The sequence below is a fragment of the Melanotaenia boesemani genome, chromosome 6 (genome assembly GCF_017639745.1).
Source record: "Melanotaenia boesemani isolate fMelBoe1 chromosome 6, fMelBoe1.pri, whole genome shotgun sequence".
NCBI lineage: Eukaryota > Metazoa > Chordata > Actinopteri > Atheriniformes > Melanotaeniidae > Melanotaenia > Melanotaenia boesemani.
In genome coordinates this window covers 15,428,379-15,450,069 of record NC_055687.1, presented here as the reverse complement: position 1 = coordinate 15,450,069, position 21,691 = coordinate 15,428,379, and the positions used below count along the sequence as shown (strand labels likewise).

The following is a 21,691-nucleotide window of genomic DNA, read 5'->3' as shown; positions in this document are numbered from 1 at the left end:
ATGTGTGTGTGAATGGGGGAATGTGACGTATATATAGCTTTGGGTAAAAGCGCTATATAAGTACAGACCATTTACCATTTAACTCAGGAGAAACCTGATAGAGGCTGAGCTCCTCATCCAACCCTGGTGAGCTTGAATGTTTCTGGAAAGAATAGATAAGATCTAAAAAAGAAAATGGACCAAACTTTTAGGCTAATCCTTACAGATAAACAAAATAAAAATAAAATAAGTTTTTGCTTTGTGAATGTACAATATTGGTTATAGATTAATATGTCTCATTGCATAGCTCTTTGAAAGGCAGCATAAGCATATTTCAGATATCCTTTGGCTTTCCAACAATAAACTAATATGGGCATGGACAAATCCCTTTATTCCTTTGGCAGTCCGTTGAGCTGATCCCCCCAGTAGCACATTCCCACATGTACACAGGCATGGATAACCTTGTTAAACAGATTAAAATTTCTACACCACATGTTTTTGCTGTCTCCTCTCACCAGGTCTGACACTCTCTATACTCAATCCTTCTCTCCTCTATTTCATCTCCCTCTCTCCCTCTCAAACCTCTCTAGCTGCAATCCTGGATGACCAGTCTGTGTGTGGACGTGGGGAGCGGCTAGCGCTGGCCCTGGCCCGGGAGAACATCAACAGCGTCATAGAGGGCCCAGCCCGGGCCCGCGTGGAGGTGGACATATATGAGCTGCAAAAAGACTCCCAGTACGATACTACTGACACCAGTGAGTGGATACAATTTACTTTAAAGACAACCACTGGAGTAGATTTGTGAAACTCATCAGAGAATGATAATATCCAGCAAAAGCATTAGAGTCCACAGGGGCATAGAGTCTCATTAGCAAAGAGAAAAGTGATCACTAGAGATACCAGTGAATATTATTCGTAAAACAGAACATTTTAATAGTGGCTAGTGCAGAGTAGCGCAGAGCAGTAGCCTGATAATCAGTTTTTTCCAAAAAACATATATATATATATATATATATATATGAGCAAAAACCTCATAAATGACCAGAATGGTTAAACACCAGCACTTTTATGGGATTAGGAGCCAGTAAGGGCTTTTGCTTATTAGTTTACATGTCATTGGAGACCAGTAATGGGCTGCTAAGACTGCCTCATTAAAAGCAGTAGACCTGTGCCCTTCAGTAACAGCTAGCACTGCTTACCATGCGGGCTTTGATAAAAAACAAATCATCAAATACCAAAACAGATCAGCAGCACAGGCCAACAGAAAGCAACATTATACTACAAAGGCTGCATCTTGAAAAGTTAATTGATATACTGAGTTACAGTAGAATGTTTGGCCTCTGCAAAGATAGGAGAAATAATTTTTGAATTTAAACATTGAGGAGGCAAAGCCTCATTGCTCCTTTTCTAAAGGATACTGACCCTGCCACAAGCTACTGGCGAAACATCTTTGTGTGTTTGGGAAGGGGTTGTACACATGTGTGCATGCTTGAGTTGCAGGCATGTGGGTCTGTGTGTGTCCTTGACCAATGAGTAGGAGACTCTGACGGACTGGTTTGCTCACAGCATTTTTTTGTCTCTGCCTCAGAGAACTGTTCATCTTACAGCTACAACTGGCTGCATGCACATACACATGCACCCACTGTCACCCACACGGGCATTTACACATGCATGCACACATATCTCTTTCTGCAGACAAAGATGCACATTCAGTCACAGGCATGTTGTGGATACACATGCATCCACACATTAAAAAACAGTGGCAGATACTGAGGACAACTAATTAGGATGAAATGAAATAACAACCAAATATCCCAGAGAGAAAAGAGCTTATTGACAACCAGAATAAAACATTTAAGTGACCAGAATCATTTCAGCTCTCTCTGTTTGCAGGTAGTTACACTGAAAATCTTGTAAAAAAAAAAAAAAAAAAACAACACAGACACATTAAAAGATAATCTGTTTTCAGTCTTTTTCAGTGTTAAATCTTTAATAAATAATTTATGGTTTTGGGAAATATTCTCATCAAATGTTTGATATATAGAAAGAAAACACAGGAAAGGTTTATTTAATTTTATTTTTCATGTTTGAGATAACAGACTATTTGCAACCCTTTAAAGGCTTTTATGGGTTGTAGAGTTTTCTTCAGGTTTGAGATTGAGCATTTTCAATGCTGGTACTTAAACTTTCCAGACCTCAGTAACCAATTTCAGAAATAAATAGCTGAATTTCCAGAACTGACACAAAGGTGTGGTTGGCTTGGATGGCAGACTCATCTTGGTCAAACTGAGTAATTTGACCAGGAGCTTAGAGATGGGGCCAAAAACAAGAGGTAATTAATCAAAACAATATTGAAAATTTGGACACATTTTGCCATATAAATGGAGACTGTCTACATGTGGAGACAACACCTTGTAAATCAAGTAAACCTTGCAGGTGTTAGAAAAAAGCCAAAAGAAGGCGAAGATCTTAACTGATTACTCAAAGACTGTTTTCCATGTCTGAAACTGTTGATAGCTTTCTTTCTTTTTTTTTCTAAGTCATCCATCCATTTGAAGTCAATGCCAATGAAATATCCATCTCATAACATATTTTTTACTTCTCGTACCAGCTTTGACCTACAGTTGGGAGACCTGAGGGTTCGCTCCAGCTGGTCTCTGGCTCGCCTTCTATCAGATTTTCAGTATGTAAAACATCTCCTAGGTGTCAATTCTTATCAAAGCAGCAAATGTATTTGGTGCAGTTCCACAGCTGGGATTCGTCTCATTCTTATAAACATAGAGATTTACCAATTCTGACATTGACAAGCCCTGCTCCTTTCCTCTCAGTCAGCAGATGAACAGAAAGCGCACATAAAAGATGCACACTGGCTCTCAACATGTCCCACAATATGGCTTCCTCTGTTTATATTCTTCAAGTCTGGTCACGAGTTTAATTTAGTTCATCTTTGATCTCTGGTTTCATTAAATATATACCATTATCAAATGGAAATGATCCACACATGTCCCCCAAAAGCTTTTCAATGTAATTCACCGTAGCCCTTAGACGCTGTGTTCAGATATTCAGCCTCACGCATAATGACAAATGTGCATGTGTGGATGAATATGCTGATGATTAGCTAAAACGGCAATGTTCCACATTAAACCAAGTTTATACTAAGTTTTTAAAGCATCATTGGGTTGTTGTTTCACCAGATTGAACCCCCAACTTGTTTTACTGATTTTTGTTTGGTGGTTCCAGCTGTCCTGCAAACAGTTCTTTCTCTGTTTTACATTATATTACAAACTTTACAACGAGTGCCATGTTATTCTGTCTGTCCACCTGGTTGTTGAAGAAAGAGTAATAGCTTCTGTTTGACTTCTCTCTTAAGTCTGTCTGTCATGATCTTATACACTGATCACATCAAAGAGGCATTTATGTTCTCGCAAATATTTAACCAAATTCTGTTCAGGTTTCAGAGTAGACTCTGGTCTCCTCACTACTTTCCCTGTCATTATTACTATTATTATTATGTTTGTTATTTTACATTTCTGGGTTTTGCACTCTTACATTCTTATTGGCTTTCATCTGTTACAAATTGAGTGATTTGCTGATATTGTGGTTGGTTACAGCCTCCTGGACACTCTCACTTTCAGCATCCTTGGGCCAAATTGACCAAAATACACCTATCACTCCCTACAAGGTTTATTAGATAATAAATTCAACATTATTTTTATATTTAAGCAACCAAAAAAGACAATAAATTACTGCACAGGGGTCCATTGTTTACTCTGGCAACACACTTCAGAGTCAAGAGAAGTCATGTGAATATTTCTATGCAAAGCAGCACCTTGTTTCCATCTTGTTTTGTTTTCCAAGCTTTGATTTATGGAGGAAGGCACAAAGTCAATGCAGCTCACAACTGTCTCCTTCCTGTCCAGTTGGCCTCGACTCTAGTCTGTCCAACCCATTTCGTGTGCTTTCTATGCAAAACTGCATTCATTCATTCCTGCCTGCTCCCTGTTCACCTTATTGTTCCTTCATTTGGCTTTAAGAGCACAACAGTGAACCTCCTGCACCTCCTCCTCCTCCAGCATTAGTCACTAGTTTTCTATGTTCATGTTTCTTGACTACTTGTAATGAGATATTTACCTCTGTCTAAATCCAAGTCAAAATTGAGGTTAAGGCAAAAAAGGAATTCCAGGCTTTGCTGGAGGGTATGTATCCGAGGGACAGTCTGTGTCATGCTTGCTCAGATCGTTCCAGAGCATCACTCAGAGTGCACATCAGGGTAAATCTGATGAAATTAGTAGATATTTGAACGAGGACTTTGTTTCGATTATAAAGGCTAGTTAATTTGCTGACAGATTAAAGAAAAAATGTTTAACTTTTCATTTTAGCAGTTTTTTCAAATGAATGTGCTAGGTGATCATGTCAACCTGTTTAGACCATTAATAACTCTTTTAAGGCTTAGCCAGTTAGCCTTAAAATGGTGATTATAAATGGCTCTTTACCTTCTATTTTGAATCAGCCGTGTAGCTACCAAACATGTTAGAGACTACAAAACAAGATGAAACAGTAAATTGCAGAAATGGGAGATATACAGTATTAAGTGTTTCTAGGCAGACAAATTGCCTTGATTTCAGTTCATATGGCTATATCGCAAACACTGCTGACCTCAAACCCTGGTCCTCGAGGGCCAGTGCCCTGCAGGTTTTAGATGCTTCCTGCTCCAACACACCTGATTCAAATTAAATGAATCCAATGGCATAATCAGCAATAAATAACCATTCATTTGAGTCACATGTGTTGAAGCAAGGGAACATCTAAAACCTGCAGGACAGCAACCTTCGAGTACAGGAGTTTGAAATGTCTGTTTTAAAGTGTGAATTTTTTGCTTGTCTCTGTTGAAAAAAATACATTAGGTCATATAATTTCATGAATTATTAAAGTAACAGGCAAGTTTGTGAACCACCTCCTGCCACATTGATGTGTCCTGACCCTTATAGATAATCATGTTAGATGACTTGATAGTCTGTTGATGTGCCTGCACAGATAAACAAGTCTGGTTGTGCTCTGGGAGTATTTCATCAAAATGAATCAGATTATAATGAGACTAATTGTGGTGCTACTTTGGAATAAATGGTTAAACTAATATTTTACATTTCTTTGACCAGATTGCAGCCTCTACTGTTTCTTAACTCAGTGCTGCCAACAAATCGAGCATAAGGAGTGCTGCTTGCTTTAATATTAAGTTTTTATTATTTTTCTTCCAGTGTGTCAGATTCTACCCAAAGGCGTAGTTTCTGTGATAGGCCCCGCCTCCAGCCCTGCCTCTGGCTCTACTGTCAGTCATATATGTGGGGAGAAGGAGGTAAGTCACACATTCAAATGTAAATTGTGTGTCTCTTATTTTTTATTCACAGACACGTCAAAATGCTTTTGATTTAATTTTTCTTCCTTGAGGAGTAGTCTCTCATTTAATCAACCATCATCCACTTCCTCCAGCTGTTCTGTTTTCCCCAAAGCTCTCTCCTCTTTTTTTTTATTGAAGGCACTATAATTTTACTTGTTCACATTTCTCCTCTTGTTTCTGTTTGGAGGGAAGTAAATAACCACATATTTGTTTTTTTTTCCTGGTCTCATTGTTTTGTACTGCTGTCCACATTTTCCTTGCAGATCCCTCATGTAAAAATTGGTCCAGAGGAAACTCCCCGCCTGCCGTACCTGCGCTTTGCCTCCGTAACTCTGTACCCCAGCAATGAGGACTTGAGCCTGGCCATAGGAGCCATCTTGCAGTCATTCAGCTACCCATCAGCCAGTCTGGTCTGCGCAAAGGCTGAGTGTTAGTACACAAGTTGGCTGTTGTACCATTAAACCATATATTACGTGTGAATAGCTGCATTCATATTTAAGTGGGTGCATCAGTTGAGTTTTTGCATGCTTGTTTACTTAGTTTATGTATATGTTTGTGTGTGCAAATGGCTTCCGTAGGAGTGTTGGCAGATTCCCGCTGTTTGGGCGGATATGACTGTTTGGAGCTGTTGGACACTCATTTTGACAGTCTGGTCAACAAGTTCTGTCTGTTGTCTGAGTTCTGCAGCCTTCCTATTTATCAGTCTTGCTCCTGCATACTGTCTCTTATCCATCTAAAACTGTTGTAAGGTCAAACCAGTTTAATACATATTTATGTTTGAAATGCTTTCCAGTAGTGGGGGAACTTAAGGGACATTTGATTTAACTTGCCAGGCACTCAGAGAGCTTTCACATCACAGGGGATTTGGGGTTTGGTTGCTGGCCGTCTTTATTTTCATTTTGAAAGAGTGCATTATTGATTTATGCTGCAGTCGCCAATGGAGAATTGCAAGAATTAAAGGACTTGGTTGGAAACTGTAGTATACAAACAGCTCTGTGAATACATGGCAGATCATGCTATATATTGTAGGAGGTGGCAAACTTTCTCATTTATCCACTGACTAACCGCTAGACTTATTTACTTCTCAGTAAATTTTAACAGTAATGTGTCATTGTGCGGCTGCTAACTCCTCACACCAGCCAAACAGAACTGTCTGAGAGCTAAAAACCACTTCAAGAAACAGGTGAACCACTGACACCTGAACAGATTTTGACATAAAGCAAATTGACTCAATCATTAAGAAACTCTTCAGCACTTAGTCAAAACCTCCTGCAGTTTCCTGAAAGTCAGCTAAATTCCATGTAGACTTGTCATTTCATTGAACTAAAAGAGCTTTGAACTAGCATCACACACGCTTTTCAGTTTTAATCATCAGTTGATTAGGTAGATAAGAGCCTTGTCTTTCACCAAGCTTTTCCTTTCTGAAGATTTAGAGGCAAACGATTGCCTCATGATGCCTAAAGATGCTTCTTTTACTGGTGGAGAAATTGAGGGGTGAGTTTGTGTGTAATATATTTGGCTTGAAGATGATCTTTACAAGGTTATCACACTCACAGACTCTGACCCACTTGGCTGCGCTATCTATCGCCGTGGAGCTGGTTGCCATGGCTGCCGAATAGGTGCTAACTGCCACTCAACAGGCTTGTTCCACACTCTGAACAACTGTGTGGGTGTGTGTGGTATGTGTGTGTCTTGATGTTTTTTTTGCAGTGTGCTGGTTTTAGTTTGAACATGTGTGTGTTGAGTGCAGGTGAGCATATGCATGCTGAGTTTACTGTATTTCAGCATATAAAGAAGAGGCTTTAGGGACACTTGAATGAATGCATTTGTGCAGTTCTGCTGTGGTGCTGCAGAGGTTCAACATCAGACAATGTTTACCAGTAGCCCCCTTGTTTATTTCATCTTATCTACTCCAGCGTAGAGCAATGCCAGTGCAGTGAGTCAAGTGTGGGATAATGCAAGAAAACTGGTATTTTTTGTAAGAGCACAATAATGGTTTTCATCTAATGTTTCCTCTTTTAACTGGATATGTGTGGCTGTCAGAGATTTTGGGTAATTTCCGATGTATTCTTCTCTCGCTATGTCTGGGTCAGAACTCGCTATCTGAGTTAAATTCCATTATGCAGTTTTCATGAGATGGATGAGGGTTAAGGACAGTGAGAGGAGAGACTGAGCAGAAGGAAGAGGAGACGGTGGCAGCATCAGATCGAGATGGATAAAGGGAGAGAGGTAACTGGAGCACAGGACTCAGAGAAGAGAGATGGAGAGGTTAGGGCCTAGGTGTGAGTGATAGAAAATATGTGAAAGTGGGCTGAGGAGAGAGGAGGAAGCTGTAAAGTGCATTGATTTTTTTTCTTTCCCCTTTCTTCCTCAAACTAATTAAAGTTTTTGCCTGGTTCAGTGATTACCCTACTGCTTATAGAGGCTTTCTCCTGCTGAAAGGCTCTGAGTACTACCTTTCCCCTCCTCCTCCATCTCTCTGGTTTCCACACTGTCTCCCAGATGCCTAGCCCACAATTTATTTACAGCACATAGCCAGAGGTAATTTACTATGGAATTATAATCAGTAAGCAGTAGAGTGGACTTTCTAATAAAAACCTATTTCACTCACAGTGCCAAGTGAGTCTTGATTGCCATTTGTTATTTCCCATTTCAAGAGATATTTGCTGGAAGTTGGAAAATTACCTCAAATACTTTCAGTCTGTACTCCCCTTCCTGTCCATATTTTCTCCAAAGTTTTCTGCAGTTGTTGCATCAGTTTTGTTATTTAAGTGAAAGATTGTCACTTTTTTTGAGCACATAATATTCACAGAACATACATTACTCAAGCCAGGAAACCAATAACTAAAAGATAAGACAAGAACAACAAAGTGCATAACAAAGCACTCAAAGAAAACACTTCCCTGCCAAGGCAGCACAACTGTCTAAATGTAGTACTCTATTAATAGGAAATGTGAAGGAATTTATGGTCTAGATTGGTAGATAGTGTACATAAATTCTGAAGGATACCTAAAACCTGTCTGGTGGTTAAAAGGATTTGTGTAAAGATATATTACACTTCAATCATGCTCAAAACCATGTGTTACATTAAGAGGATTATATAATGTTTCAACATATGTGGTGCCATCAGCTTTTGCTGTGATATTTGTAGCTAAGTAAGGATGTAGCCTAAACTGTGCAAAAGTCTTGAACCGCCCTTCATTTCTTTATGTTTTCTTCCAACGAGCCAGATTTTGTTGCAAACTTTTAAAGACATCGTGAGCAGCAGTTCTGCAGGATTTCCGAAAGCCGCTCAAAGTTTTGCTTTGGATATTGGTTGCTTTTTCAGCCCATCTCAGTCCAGAGGAACATGTTCTTTAGTTTGTTAAGCAGCTTACCACTGACCTATGAATCATTCATGCATAAAGAAGACATCTAATTAAGGTGATGAACCAGTGTTATGTCATCACATAACTAACAATGTAGTGAATAAGATTGTAAATGTTTGGACAGTGTGCCATTTGAAACCTGTAGTAAAGATGCTTAATTTGCTCTAATTTCTTTACTTGAATTGATGAAAATGCAAGAGATAACAGTTTGATGAACACATAATATTTTTTCTCTTTTTCTCACCCACAAAATTTTCTGAAATGTATTAGCCAAAAACCTGCCATATTTCAGCATGGGGTGCAATGTCCTTTAGAAATGGAGGATACTGGACAAGTGGATGACAAAAGAAGAACTGACAGGCTCAACAGTAGCTAAATTATAACTAAAAGTGATGGCTAAAGAAACAGTAAAAAAGATACAGGATCTGAAAGATTCTTCTGGCTCTTCAGGTGATCTATCCATTGTTCTCTCATCAGAAATGGTCTTTATGGAAGGGTGGCTGCCGTTAATAAAGAATGGAAATAGGGAGAAAAAGTGGAAGTATGTCAAATGAATGAAGAAATTGACTCAACATGAGTGACAACAGGTCTGATGGAATGATGAATCCAGCTTTGAAATTTTTGGTCTAAATCACTTGTTATGCTGCCTGTCACTCTTTGAGTTAGACCCCTTTTTATACTTGGATGATACATAGGTCAGTAATAACATAGACGACATAGAAAACAGTCAACATTCAAACAAAAACTTTAAAAGACTTATTTTAATCACAGGAGTTTGAGGGTGTGCTTTGGGTTATCCTCTCAAACACCAGCAGTTAAAGCCAAGGCCGCCACAAGCCTTACACATTTATCCTGTATGTGGTTTCATTACTGTGGCTGACTGATATTCATTTGTTATCCAGCAGCAGTAGCATCATGAATGTAGTGATATTACAGTTCATGGTGTAATATGCAATATGCAGACATGTGTGGATTAAATAATAAATAGTGTTTTTATTTTATGGACATTGAGACATAAAAAGCATTTTATCTTTTGTGTTCTGAGGATAAAAGTTTTTCTTTCTCTATTCACTACATTTTCTTCTATGGCTAAAATTTTTCTGATTCTTCTTTCTTTCATATATATATATATATATATATATATGTGTGTGTGTGTGTGTGTGTGTGTGAAGACCAACCAAAACACAGAGGGTCTTGACTTACTGAATACACACAGAATGTTTCTGTAGCTTTGCATTTGTCCATGTGTCTTCAGGTGGTGAAGAACTGTTAAAAAAAGAAAAGAAGATGTTATATTTCAGTGTAAATTGAAGGAGTCTAAGCTGTGAGGCTCATGTTGAGTCATAGAATCAATGGAAAAGAAATTTAACTTCATTAAACCACTGCTGGGTGTTGCAGGTGAAATGTAGTGCATTATCTACATCAGAACCTAATCGCTTTTATTCCCAGATCATGGCCTAAATGTTTTATGTGAGATTTTGTACATGATGTGGGCACCATAACTCATACAAAAATCCCACTAAAAGATATGATTAATGAAGAAGGCCATGTTAAATGATGTTTTCTGTTGTTGGAGATTTTAGATAAAACAGTCAGTTAGTTTTTCATCCTAGGATAAATCAAGATTTCTGTTGGCCCCACTAAGCTTCCATGTTGGAAATATGAGTCATATTTACCCATACAGACATTGATATGTGACTTGGCTGTGCTTGGGCTCTCCCTCAGGCCTGCTTAGATTGGAGGAACTGGTCCGCCGCTTCCTCATCTCGCGGGAGACGCTGTCAGTCAGGATGCTGGATGACAACCTGGACCCTACCCCACTCCTGAAGGAGATCCGTGACGACAAAGTAGCCACCATCATCATAGACGCCAATGCCTCCGTCTCTTATCTCATCCTCAAGAAGGTCAGGTCTGAAACCACCCACACATTTGGATTTAGAGTTACTCTTATACACAGTGTAGTTGATTGGAAAATTCAGGTTACACTCATAAAAGGCATTACATGTAAAATAAATAAATAAATAAAAGAGTCATAAAGTTCCACAGGAAATCACACCCAACATATAACACTCTTTCTGCCCTTTACATTGAGATAATATCTATGCATGTCTGCCAGCAACAATCACTTATACTCCTCTGAGATTTTTTGACAAAAAAGAACGGTAACACTTTACAATACTGGACGCAAAATTTGCTTCGTTACTAGGGAACACCTTGGGGGCGAATCAGTAAGTAATGGGTAGTTAACCAGTACTTACTGGTGACCACAAAGACCAGGCTTATTAGGGAACTACTGGTTAATTATTTGCTTCGTTACTATCGAACGCCTTACAGGCGAATCAGGAAGTAATGGGTAGTTAACCAGTACTTACTGGTACCCACAAAAACCAGACTTATTAGGGAACTACTGGTTAATTATTTGCTTTGTTACTAGCAAACGCCTTACAGGCGTAATGGGAAGTAATGGACAGTTTACCAGTACTTACTGGTGCCCACAAAAACCAGACTTATTAAGGAACAAAAGAGAAATTCTTCATGTGAGTACTGGATTACTCTGACTCGTTGAGTGAACAGCTCATTTAGTCAAAAACCTGTTTCCTGTTGGTTTTGGAAGCCTTTGTAAGGATGAAAAGCAGTACCATTTATATATTCTTGTACTGCTGTGTCATCTTACCTTTACTTGTTCATCACTTACTAATTAATAAGTCATTACTTAATCATTGACTAGTCATTATCTATTATACTGTTTACCTTCATAAAAAAGTCAAACATAATACCAAGTACTTACTGAGGAACGCATCATTAACTAATCAGTACCTGATCAGTACCTACTACTTTTGTGGACATTATTGTAAAGTCAAACATAATACCAAGTACTTACTGAGGAACAAAGCATTAACTAATCATTACCTGACCAGTACCTACTACTTTTGTGTACATTATTGTAAAGTCAAACATAATACCAAGTACTTACTGAGGAACGAAGCACTAACTAATCAGTACCTGACCAGTACCTACTACTTTTGTGGACATTATTGTAAAGTCAAACATAATACCAAGTACTTACTGAGGAACAAAGCATTAACTAATCATTACCTGACCAGTACCTACTACTTTTGTGTACATTATTGTAAAGTCAAACATCATACCAAGTACTTACTGAGGAACGAAGCACTAACTAATCAGTACCTGACCAGTACCTACTACTTTTGTGGACATTATTGTAAAGTCAAACATCATACCAAGTACTTACTGAGGAACGAAGCATTAACTAATCATTACCTGAACAGTACCTACTACTTTTGTGGCATTTTTTCTATATTGAAAATAACAGTTTGATCTCTTTAGGCTTTATGCATATATGGTAAATGGTAAATGGACTTGTACTTATATAGCGCTTTTCCAGTCAGTTTGACCACTCAAAGCGCTTTACACTACTTATCACATTCACCCATTCACACACACATTCACACCCCGATAGGCACATCGGGAGGCAACGTGGGGTTAAGTGTCTTGCCCAAGGACACTTCGGCATGTAGTCAGTAGAAGCCTGGAATCGATCCGCCTACCTTCTGGTTGAAAGACGACTGCTCTTCCTCCTGAGCTACAGCCGCTCAGATATAGCTATCTAACATGTGCAAACCATTCAAAACTGATAACTGCAGAAGAAGAGCCAGTATTTATTACACAAAATGTGCCTTAAAGTTAGACACACACACACACACACACACACGCAAGCATTTCCCCCAATAAATGGAAACTATCGTTTCCATATATTTTAAACTTTGTACTGTTTGCATATCTCCTGAAGCATATATCCAAGTGCACCATTCTTGTGAGATTTGGCCACCCAATGTGTCCAATCTATTGAGGCAAGCTGTTTCTTCAAGGTGTTCTCTGTTCGATTGCCAGGCAGTCTCCAGACCTGGGATTTGTAGGTAGACCACTCACAGTCAATGTTCTTTGTATGGGCACCTGTTTCTGCGTTTACAAATGACCAGCTGTGGTTTACTGAATAGTGAACATATCCACTATTAGCCAGTGCCGTCATCTAAACCCTCCATTGATCTGAGATGATAGTGGTCCCTTGGCAATCATAACACCTTATGACTGGGATCAAGTGCCACCAGGACTGTTTTCTGACTAGCCTCAGAATGGGCCGCCTTCTCATGCCTGTTATGCCTAGCATTCCAAAGACCCATGTTCGCCTCCTCCAGATTCGTCCAAATCTTCCCCGACCATACTGTTCAAAATAAGAAAACATGGTAGTAAAAGAAAGTTTAATATTGTCCAAAAATTCACAAAGTTCTTTGTATTTACTTGTAAAAACACACAGAAATATCAAATAATTGGATATACTATTAGATAATTTAATTGGCTGTGTAAATATCAGAGTTAAAAAGTACAAAAACTATGTATTATCATTCCACTTTTAGATCACAAAACCAATGTGTGGTCACATTTTTTCTTTTAAATGAAGAAAAAGTTGTAAAATTACACTGATTTGCAACGACATTAGAACATGACATCGGAAATAACATTATCTTGTTACAATAGTGTTGAGGAATCTGACCTCTGATGCTGATTTTTTGCCTAATTGACCACTGCTTCGGTCTGAAAGCACTTAAGCTATCAGTAAAGTGTGTGTGTAAGTCTTGTAAATTAAACACAGTGTCCTAAAGAAACACTTCACGGTAAATAAAAAACATCATATCAGCATAAATCAACTAGTATTCATCAGTGCTGCTATAACACTTAAACATGTAGCATGCACATGTTAGCTTAAAATAATCTGAAGTTAACAGTCATACGGTTAGCTAAACGATGCTAAATCGCGATCATGCTAACAGGCAGAAATGGGCATTTTAAAGAGTGCAAACATACACATGAGCGGGACAACACTAGCAGAAAGAGTAAGTTACATTTAAAAATTAATCTTGTCTCAGAATAAACACAATTTACATTGTCAGTGACCGCTGTACCGCTGGAAACATGTCGAAGGTAGAACGTGAAGAAAAGGAAGAGGAAGTGCATAAGCCGTCTTCAAAATAAAATGCCTACTTCAAATTAAAGGTATGAATACATGAACATTTATAACTGGAAGAATTCATAACAAATTGCATAAAGCTGTTTAATACTTTAAGCAATAAGATTTTTTTTTTAAGATCTTGAGCCTCATGTATTGTAAAGAGGCAACCATAGGAAAACCTAATGGAACCATTTAAGAAAGTGGGTTAAACTCAGGTTTTTTTTATTTTAGAAAGAGATTAAGTAATTTTTAGGCTACATTCACACAGCAGGTCTTAAAGCTCAAGTGCAATTTGTTGCAGTCGTATTTCATATTATTTACATGTGGCCTCTATTAGACTTCAGTATGAACTGTACACTTCCCTGAAGCGACCCACATACACAGAGGAACATGTGACGTCACATGCAGCACACTGTGTCCATCGAAATCCTACATCACACACTGTGGACAAGTAGTAACATCACATCACATTTATATACTTGTTAAATTTGTAAATGACTATTTTTTGGGACATTTTGATCATTCTGAATGTTAAAACTGAAAAGTCAAATTTTCAAAAGTGATGTGTTTGATTTACTGTTCAGGGATATTTCTATTGAAATACATATTCCGAAGATTAATTAAACAGCTGGTAGAGTCCTGACTAATTACAGGTGAGAACTTTGATAGTGGTCATGGGTGTAATGGCAACCACTGAAAGATTATGGAAGAAAATATTTATTTGAGTGGTCAACATGACTGGAAAAGTGCTATACATCTTAAGTATATTTACCAAAAAGTATTTTTAATTGAGGGGAAAAAAGCTAACTTTTTAAATAATTGACCATACTGGGTGGAAAAAGAAAATATCTTAAGAAATTGGCTTGTAAAAATGTTGGAATTCTAAAGTGCCCTGTAGCAAATGATCATGAAGGTACACAAAAGTAGTAGTTACTGGTCAGGTACTGATTAGTTAATGATGCGTTCCTCAGTAAGTACTTGGTATGATGTTTGACTTTTTTAGGAAGTAAACAATATAACAGATAATTACCAGTCAATGATTAAGTAATGACTTATTACTTAGTAAGTGATGAACAAGTAAAGGTAAGATGACACAGCAGTACAAGAATATATAAATGGTACTGCTTTTCATCCTTACAAAGGCTTCCAAAACCAACAGGAAACAGGTTTTTGACTAAATGAGCTGTTCACTCAACGAGTCAGAGTAATCCAGTACTCACATGAAGAATTTCTCTTTTGTTCCTTAATAAGTCTGGTTTTTGTGGGTACCAGTAAGTACTGGTTAACTGCCCATTACTTCCTGATTCGCCTGTATAGCATTTGCTAGTAACAAAGCAAATAATTAACCAGTAGTTCCCTAATAAGCCTGGTCTTTGTGGTCACCAGTAAGTACTGGTTAACTACCCATTACTTCCTGATTCGCCCCCAAGGTGTTCCCTAGTAACGAAGCAAATTTTGCATCCAGTATTGTAAAGTGTTACCAAAAGGGTAATCTGGGATGCAGATGCAGATACAACCCTAACTTGTTCTGATTCATGCTAAGGCCGAACGCCAGTGCCGTGAGTCACAGTTTGAATGGGATGTTTTCACTTGGAGTGGCTGTCCGCCCTCAGCAAAATGTCCTCGCAATAACCTGATGATGTAAAACCCTGATTAACATATGGTTACTTTTTCTCATCTTCCCCTCCTTCAAATTCTCTCTTATTTTCTCCCCTAACTGTCTCCTAGCTTCCTGCCTCTCCATTAACTCTCCTCCTTTGCCCCCTTTCTCTCGTCATCAATCTTACTCCATCCTTTTTTATTCTCTCTTTCCACATTCATATCCCACCTGCTTTCTCTTTATTTGTTTTCATCTTATTTTTTCTCTTTGTCTTACAGGCATCAGAGCTAGGGATGACATCAGCATTTTATAAGTATATCCTCACCACCATGGTAAGAGAATACCAATTCTTCCCCATCCTCTACTGTGTCTCATGCTGTTTCATTTTCACTTGTTCCTCCATCCTGCTCCTCCTCCTCTTCTGTCTCAGTGCGAGCAAGCAAAAGGTGCTAAGGCGGAGAAAGTGTTCAAAAAGGGGAGGTAGAGAGGGGTGACAGCAGAAAAAGGGAGAGGAGATGAAAGATGGAAAGATGGAGGAAGAGATCTGACACGCAAACATGCTGTTCAAAGATGTGGGAATGCAGAGGAGGATGGCAAAAAAAAGAAAGAAAGAAAAAAAAACAGAAAAAGGGGTCTGAGGTGAAGGTGATGACAGATATGATGTGCGTTTTTTCCTTTGCCACCCGCCACCTTCTCTATGCTTCCAGGCTTTTCATCTGCTTCCTTGATATACAGTACTCCCATCCCCTTATAGCGTTTGAATTAATGTGTCATTTTATGTCTGATTTTATTTTTTTCCTTCTCTTTCTGCCCTCTGTACTCGATGTGTTCTTGTGCTTTAGATGCACTTGCATGCATATCACTTTGAAAAGCTTTCCGAGTAATTTCCATCGACCTCTCTTGTCTCCTGTATCCCTCTTTACCCCCCTCTCTATCCGGTTGTATCCTGCCTTTTCTTTTAACAAATCTCCATCAAATATTAGATTTAGTCACCCCTATGAGTGTCTCTTTTTCTTTAATGCACTCATCTTTGCATAGTATATTTTCCCGTGCTAAGATTTGGGACACTGTCAACATTGTCACTAAACTGAATTATCTCTTTCTGCAACCCCCCCCCCTTTGCCTTTTCAGGACTTTCCTCTGTTGAGACTGGATGACATAGTGGACGAGCAGTCCAACATTGTGGGTTTTTCTATGTTTAATACAACCCATCCTTTCTATTTGGAGTTCATCCGTAGCCTGAACCTCTCGTGGAGGGAAGGATGCGATCTAACCTACCCTGGTCCTGCGGTAAGTTTCTTGCACCCACAGGTACTCATGCATGCACATTATTTGGACTAATTTTTAAAGTTTGTTAGAATACAACATCATTTTAAGCTTCTTAATTCCTCCCTCTGAAACACAGAGCATTTAAAGACATTCAGTTCAGTCTTTTGCTCACCTAATCAGTATTGATGAAACCATCTCTGAATCCTACTGCTTGTTTACTCATTTCTGACTTCTTTTCTCTCTTCTGTTCTTTTCCTGTCTCCTTCCTTCCATCCATCATCCCTTCAATCACCTGTGCTTGTACCTCCCTCTTCATTACATCTTCTCCCTTGTTTCTGTTCCTGTCTTACTTTGTTTCCATCCATCTCACTCTTTCTGCCTTTACCCTGCTCTATATCTTCTGTACATCCATCCCTTCCACAGCTTTCCTCTGCGCTGATGTTCGACGCGGTGCATGTGGTGGTGGGGGCGGTGAGGGAACTGAACCGCAGTCAGGAAATTGGAGTGAAGCCACTCAGCTGCACCTCACCTCAGATCTGGCAGCATGGGACCAGCCTCATGAATTATCTGCGCATGGTAAATGCTTGATAAGTGTATCTGTGTGCAATAAGTGCTGATGTATAATGTATGCAAGCTCATTTACATGATCATGCACACAAAGAGATGCATGCAAAGGTTTGGGCTCCCACGGTCAGGGCTGGTTAACTAATACACAAATCTTTCTTAAAATGCTAAAACGCTTGTATCATCTTAAACTTAAGGCCTTTATATCCAGTATAAACTTTTTCATGCCACCATACTGTATATCATACAGTAAGAAAGAGGTCACATTTTAATATTAAATACCTCAGTTTAATTAAATTTTCATTTCATAAGACATAAATGCTTTTGTTAACAGCTTGTGTGGCCATATTATGCACTCAGGCTCCTGTTTCCCAGTAGAGGAAACTGTAACTAACAATTATTTTAATGATCGACTAGACTGCTGTTGAAATGAAAGTGATCAATAAAATGTCACAAAACACCCATTTGCAGTTACCTAAAGCTTATCATGACACATTTAATCTTAGAGCTGAAATAATAACTCGATTGTCTAGTGAAAATGAATCCGCTTGTATTTTAAATCAATCAGGTTCTAGGATATTTTTCAAGCGTAAAATAGAAAAAAAGCTCAGGAGATTATCCAAGTTTGTGAATTCTGAGGATTTCCAGATTTTCTTTGTGAAAATTCAAGCTGAACATTTTTGACTTGTGGTTGGATAAAAATCAGCATTTCAAGACATAATCCCTGGGAGGTTTGATGGGTATTATGATTTCACACCTCAGAAAGGAGGAAGAAAAGGAAGCTGGAGAATAATCAGTCATAAATCTAATCTGTACTTATACATCTTGTCAGAAAGAAAAGCAGAAATCTTCACATTTCAGAACAACATATCAGATTTTGAATGATTTGAGACTTATTTATTAATAAAAACGTGTACAACAACATTGTGCTTCATCTGCATCCCTTGTTGCATGTAACCTCTGCCTCTTGTTGTTCTTTGTCATCTCCCATTTCTGGTTGTCCGCTTCTCTCATCGATGACCTGTTGTCAAGGCAGCCTGAATCCTATCTCTCATTGCCTGCGGTCCATCTGCCCGACATCTGTCTTTGTTAGTCAACATCATGGTGTGCTCCATCTTCAGCACTCAGCCATTCATCACAGTTCCCACAAATTGTGCCAGCACCTGGGTTTTGGAGTGGCCAAGCTGAGCAGTGAGGTGCAGGTCTGGGTCTTATTAGAGAGCTGTTGACTCTCTCTGCTGCTCTGTCTGAGCCTCTTGATCAGTCAGTTTCTTCTAGTTGATCCAGAGCTGATCGTCTCTGTCCAGTCAAGCTCTAGCTTCTGTCTCTGTATGTTTTCCTCTGTCTTTTTATTTGAGTGTGTTTACCTTTTCTGTCTTCCTGATCACTGTTGGTTGGATCTGTCTAAAGATGATGATAAATAGTGAGAGGCATGTTTGGTTTCATGCAAAGCCCTGGCTTTTGTTTATATCTCTGTCTCTTTTCATTGTTTCTATATGCTTCCATCATTGTCTCATCTTTCTTCTCTGCTGCTGTTCCACTGTCATACTTCCTTTCATCTTGCTCCGTCTACCTGTCAGGTGGAGTATGATGGCCTGACTGGGCGAGTGGAGTTCAACAGCAAAGGTCAGAGGACCAACTACACCCTGCGGATCCTGGAGAAACACAGAGGAGGCCACAAAGAGGTCAGGAGTCACCTGTTATCATGTAGCAGCCAGGTCATAATGTCCTTAGGCAATGGGTTAGTTACAGGTCAGCCATCTGATTTCACAAAGCTGAGGGAGGCTTTTAATTCTGAGGTCAGCCATACCACAGACTCCCCTGATAGCAGCCAGATTTGTTCTTTCTGAAGTTGATGTACGTTTCCCCTGACAGCCCTTTAGTGTAACCTGTCAGCAGGTGTGGGTCATGTGTCAGATCCACATCTAAGTTAACATTTCCTTTTCCTGAAGGCTACTTGAATACATTAGCTGTTAGTCTGGTTTTGTTTTGTTTTTTTCAATAATTGCTAATCTTATTAGCAGGTCCACCGTATCAAATCTAATCTGTGTTTAGAATAATTGTGTCTTGGAAATCTTTTCTTTTTGCCACTGACCCTTTACTTTCCAGTCATTGCTGGATATTATCTTGATGTTTTGTAATATGGAAATATAAGTATTAAATTTTCTTTTCTTTCCATATCTACAACCAACAGGTTTAGGTTCATTCACTGAATTTGATATCATACTTCCTGTATGTAAAAGAATCTTTCTTTCTGTGGGGTATTTATGAAGTTAATTTAGTCTTTGTCTTACATTTTCTTGAAGCTTAGCATTGATATATTTTAATTTAGAATTCTTTACTTGAACTATGAGTTTGATTGAGACTTGCAGCAGAAAAAAAATGTGGTTTCCTATTTTTGACATCAGATTAAACATCAGTCATTTAAGAATTACAGCTCAATCCAACAGTGAGTTTGTCTAGAGTACATTCAAGCCTGAAAAATAAGTGAATTATTTATCATTTATTACCACTCAGTAAGAATAGATCTTCCTTGTAAAGATATTGGCCAAGGAGGATGAAGTCGTGATGAAGATTTATTCCTGTTCAAATGTCAGGTTTGTCCTGTTTTTAACAACTCTGTATTCAAAAGAAATCACTAGGCTTACTTCTATAACATGGTGAAGTCTATACCTGGTCAAAACTTGTGTTTTACTCAGTTGTTTATAATAAATCAATATAGAACCCTAACCCTAAAAAATGTTGCATATTTAGCCTATTTAGTTGATAAACACAAAATTACTTAAAACTACTTTTTTCACATTCTTGGAATCATCATTGCCCTGCAGTATCTGAGGTTGAAAAATGGCACCACCCAGGGCATCATGCGGCAGCAGCGTTTTGCTTTACAACACCACATCACATGCCTGTACCTGGATATCTACACACTGGCCTTTTTGAATGCACTTTATAGCTGGTTTGGAAAAGAAATGCAACAGGATATTATCAGTTGAGGCCTGTAAAAGAAAGAAAGTGACAAAGCAAGAGATTAGACATCCAGTTTGATCCAGTTAGATTGACAGCTAGTGTAGCGCTCTTCAGTAAGCATGGGAAAGATTAGGTGGGGGAGCATTTAGAATTTAAAAGATACGTTTAAATGAAGCATTAAATGCCCACATCACTGCAGGTGAGGTTCATCACCTGGAGGAAAGACTTTCTATTTACCTCTCTTTAGTACATCTTCCAGAGCTCTGTTCTAAGCCAGCTGTCTCTAATACTAACATAAAATGCCACCTTCTCACTTAAAGCTAAACACTAACTCAGCAGAGAGTTTGCTTGTAGTAATTAACATTTTAACTTCGCCACCTCTTTGTACAGCGACATCCATGCTGTAAGCAGGCAGTGGTGGCTCACAGAAAAGACCACTCTTAAATGTCAGAGCAGGAGAAGGAGTGTCAGAGAAAAGCTGTGATTCTGTGTGTGGAGCCATTACCTTTCCTCTGACTTACTGAAAGAAATAAAAGAAAATCCTAAAGAGATGGCTATGTGAGCTGCTGATTCACCCTGCATATCGGTTGGGTCATAATCACACATTATGTACCCAAGTGACTTTACTGTCTCCATAAAATGAAAATAAAAGTATTGTTATGTAGTTTCAGAAAGGTGTTAGTGAAGGAAAAAGATGTTGCAATAAAACTGTTGGTGATAAATACTTTTCTGCTTTGTCTTTGTCATCTTGTCCTTAGCTCTTTGCTTTTCTTGTCAACAGCAGGGTTTTTTTCTTAAAATGATGCTCAGTACTACAAGTACATCTATTCCTTTATTGGGATCATTCATATCAATGTTCGTACAATATTAAACAGTATAGATCCCAATGCCGAAGAATATGACGTAAAGTAAATAAATGTTTTTACATTATACAATAGGCTATCGGGATTGATATACCCACTCATATACTTGGGCCTGTAGCCTGCCACAACATAAAAACAGTTGCAGCGAAGCTCAATAGTGCATTATTTATCCCACAATAGTCATTGATTTTCTCCTGCTTTGCCCTCTCTCTTAGATCGGGATCTGGTACTCCAACAACACCTTGGCAATGAACTCCACCAGCCTGGATATTAATGTCTCAGAAACGCTGGCAAACAAGACTCTCATTGTCACCACTATTCTGGTAAGGTCACAGCTACCCTGAAAGTGCCACACACACGAGTGCAGACTTGTTTTTGTGCTGCTACACAGGCTGTGGCAAAGCTCACGCTGTTTTATGGTCTGTTTCTAGTCATTTAACTGTTGCTGTCACTGTCAGAAACTGACGGGGCAATGACAAGGATGTGTTACTAAAATGAGGCTGGGAAAATCTTTGTGTTCTGTTAATATCCTTCTGTCTCTCAGTTTTTCATTTGATGTTGTCATAACAAAAACAGTAAATCTCTTTCAAAATGCTGATCCATCATCTTCATCTTGATCTGAAAACATTTCCAGAGCACACTGTTAAAGGTATATTA

At 38.7% G+C, this 21,691-nt stretch overlaps 1 protein-coding gene across 1 annotated transcript in view; it reads left to right on the top strand.

Moving 5' to 3' along the window:
• Positions 1 to 21,691, top strand: part of grik5 (glutamate receptor, ionotropic, kainate 5) — a 45,082-nt gene that overhangs the window by 487 nt on the left and 22,904 nt on the right. The window contains exons 2-10 of the mRNA XM_041987499.1: positions 570 to 734; positions 5,235 to 5,332; positions 5,638 to 5,803; positions 10,468 to 10,646; positions 15,650 to 15,703; positions 16,503 to 16,661; positions 17,064 to 17,216; positions 18,785 to 18,889; positions 21,250 to 21,357. Of these exons, the coding sequence (XP_041843433.1) occupies positions 570 to 734; positions 5,235 to 5,332; positions 5,638 to 5,803; positions 10,468 to 10,646; positions 15,650 to 15,703; positions 16,503 to 16,661; positions 17,064 to 17,216; positions 18,785 to 18,889; positions 21,250 to 21,357 (1,187 nt within the window). The remainder of the gene's footprint in view (positions 1 to 569; positions 735 to 5,234; positions 5,333 to 5,637; positions 5,804 to 10,467; positions 10,647 to 15,649; positions 15,704 to 16,502; positions 16,662 to 17,063; positions 17,217 to 18,784; positions 18,890 to 21,249; positions 21,358 to 21,691) is intronic.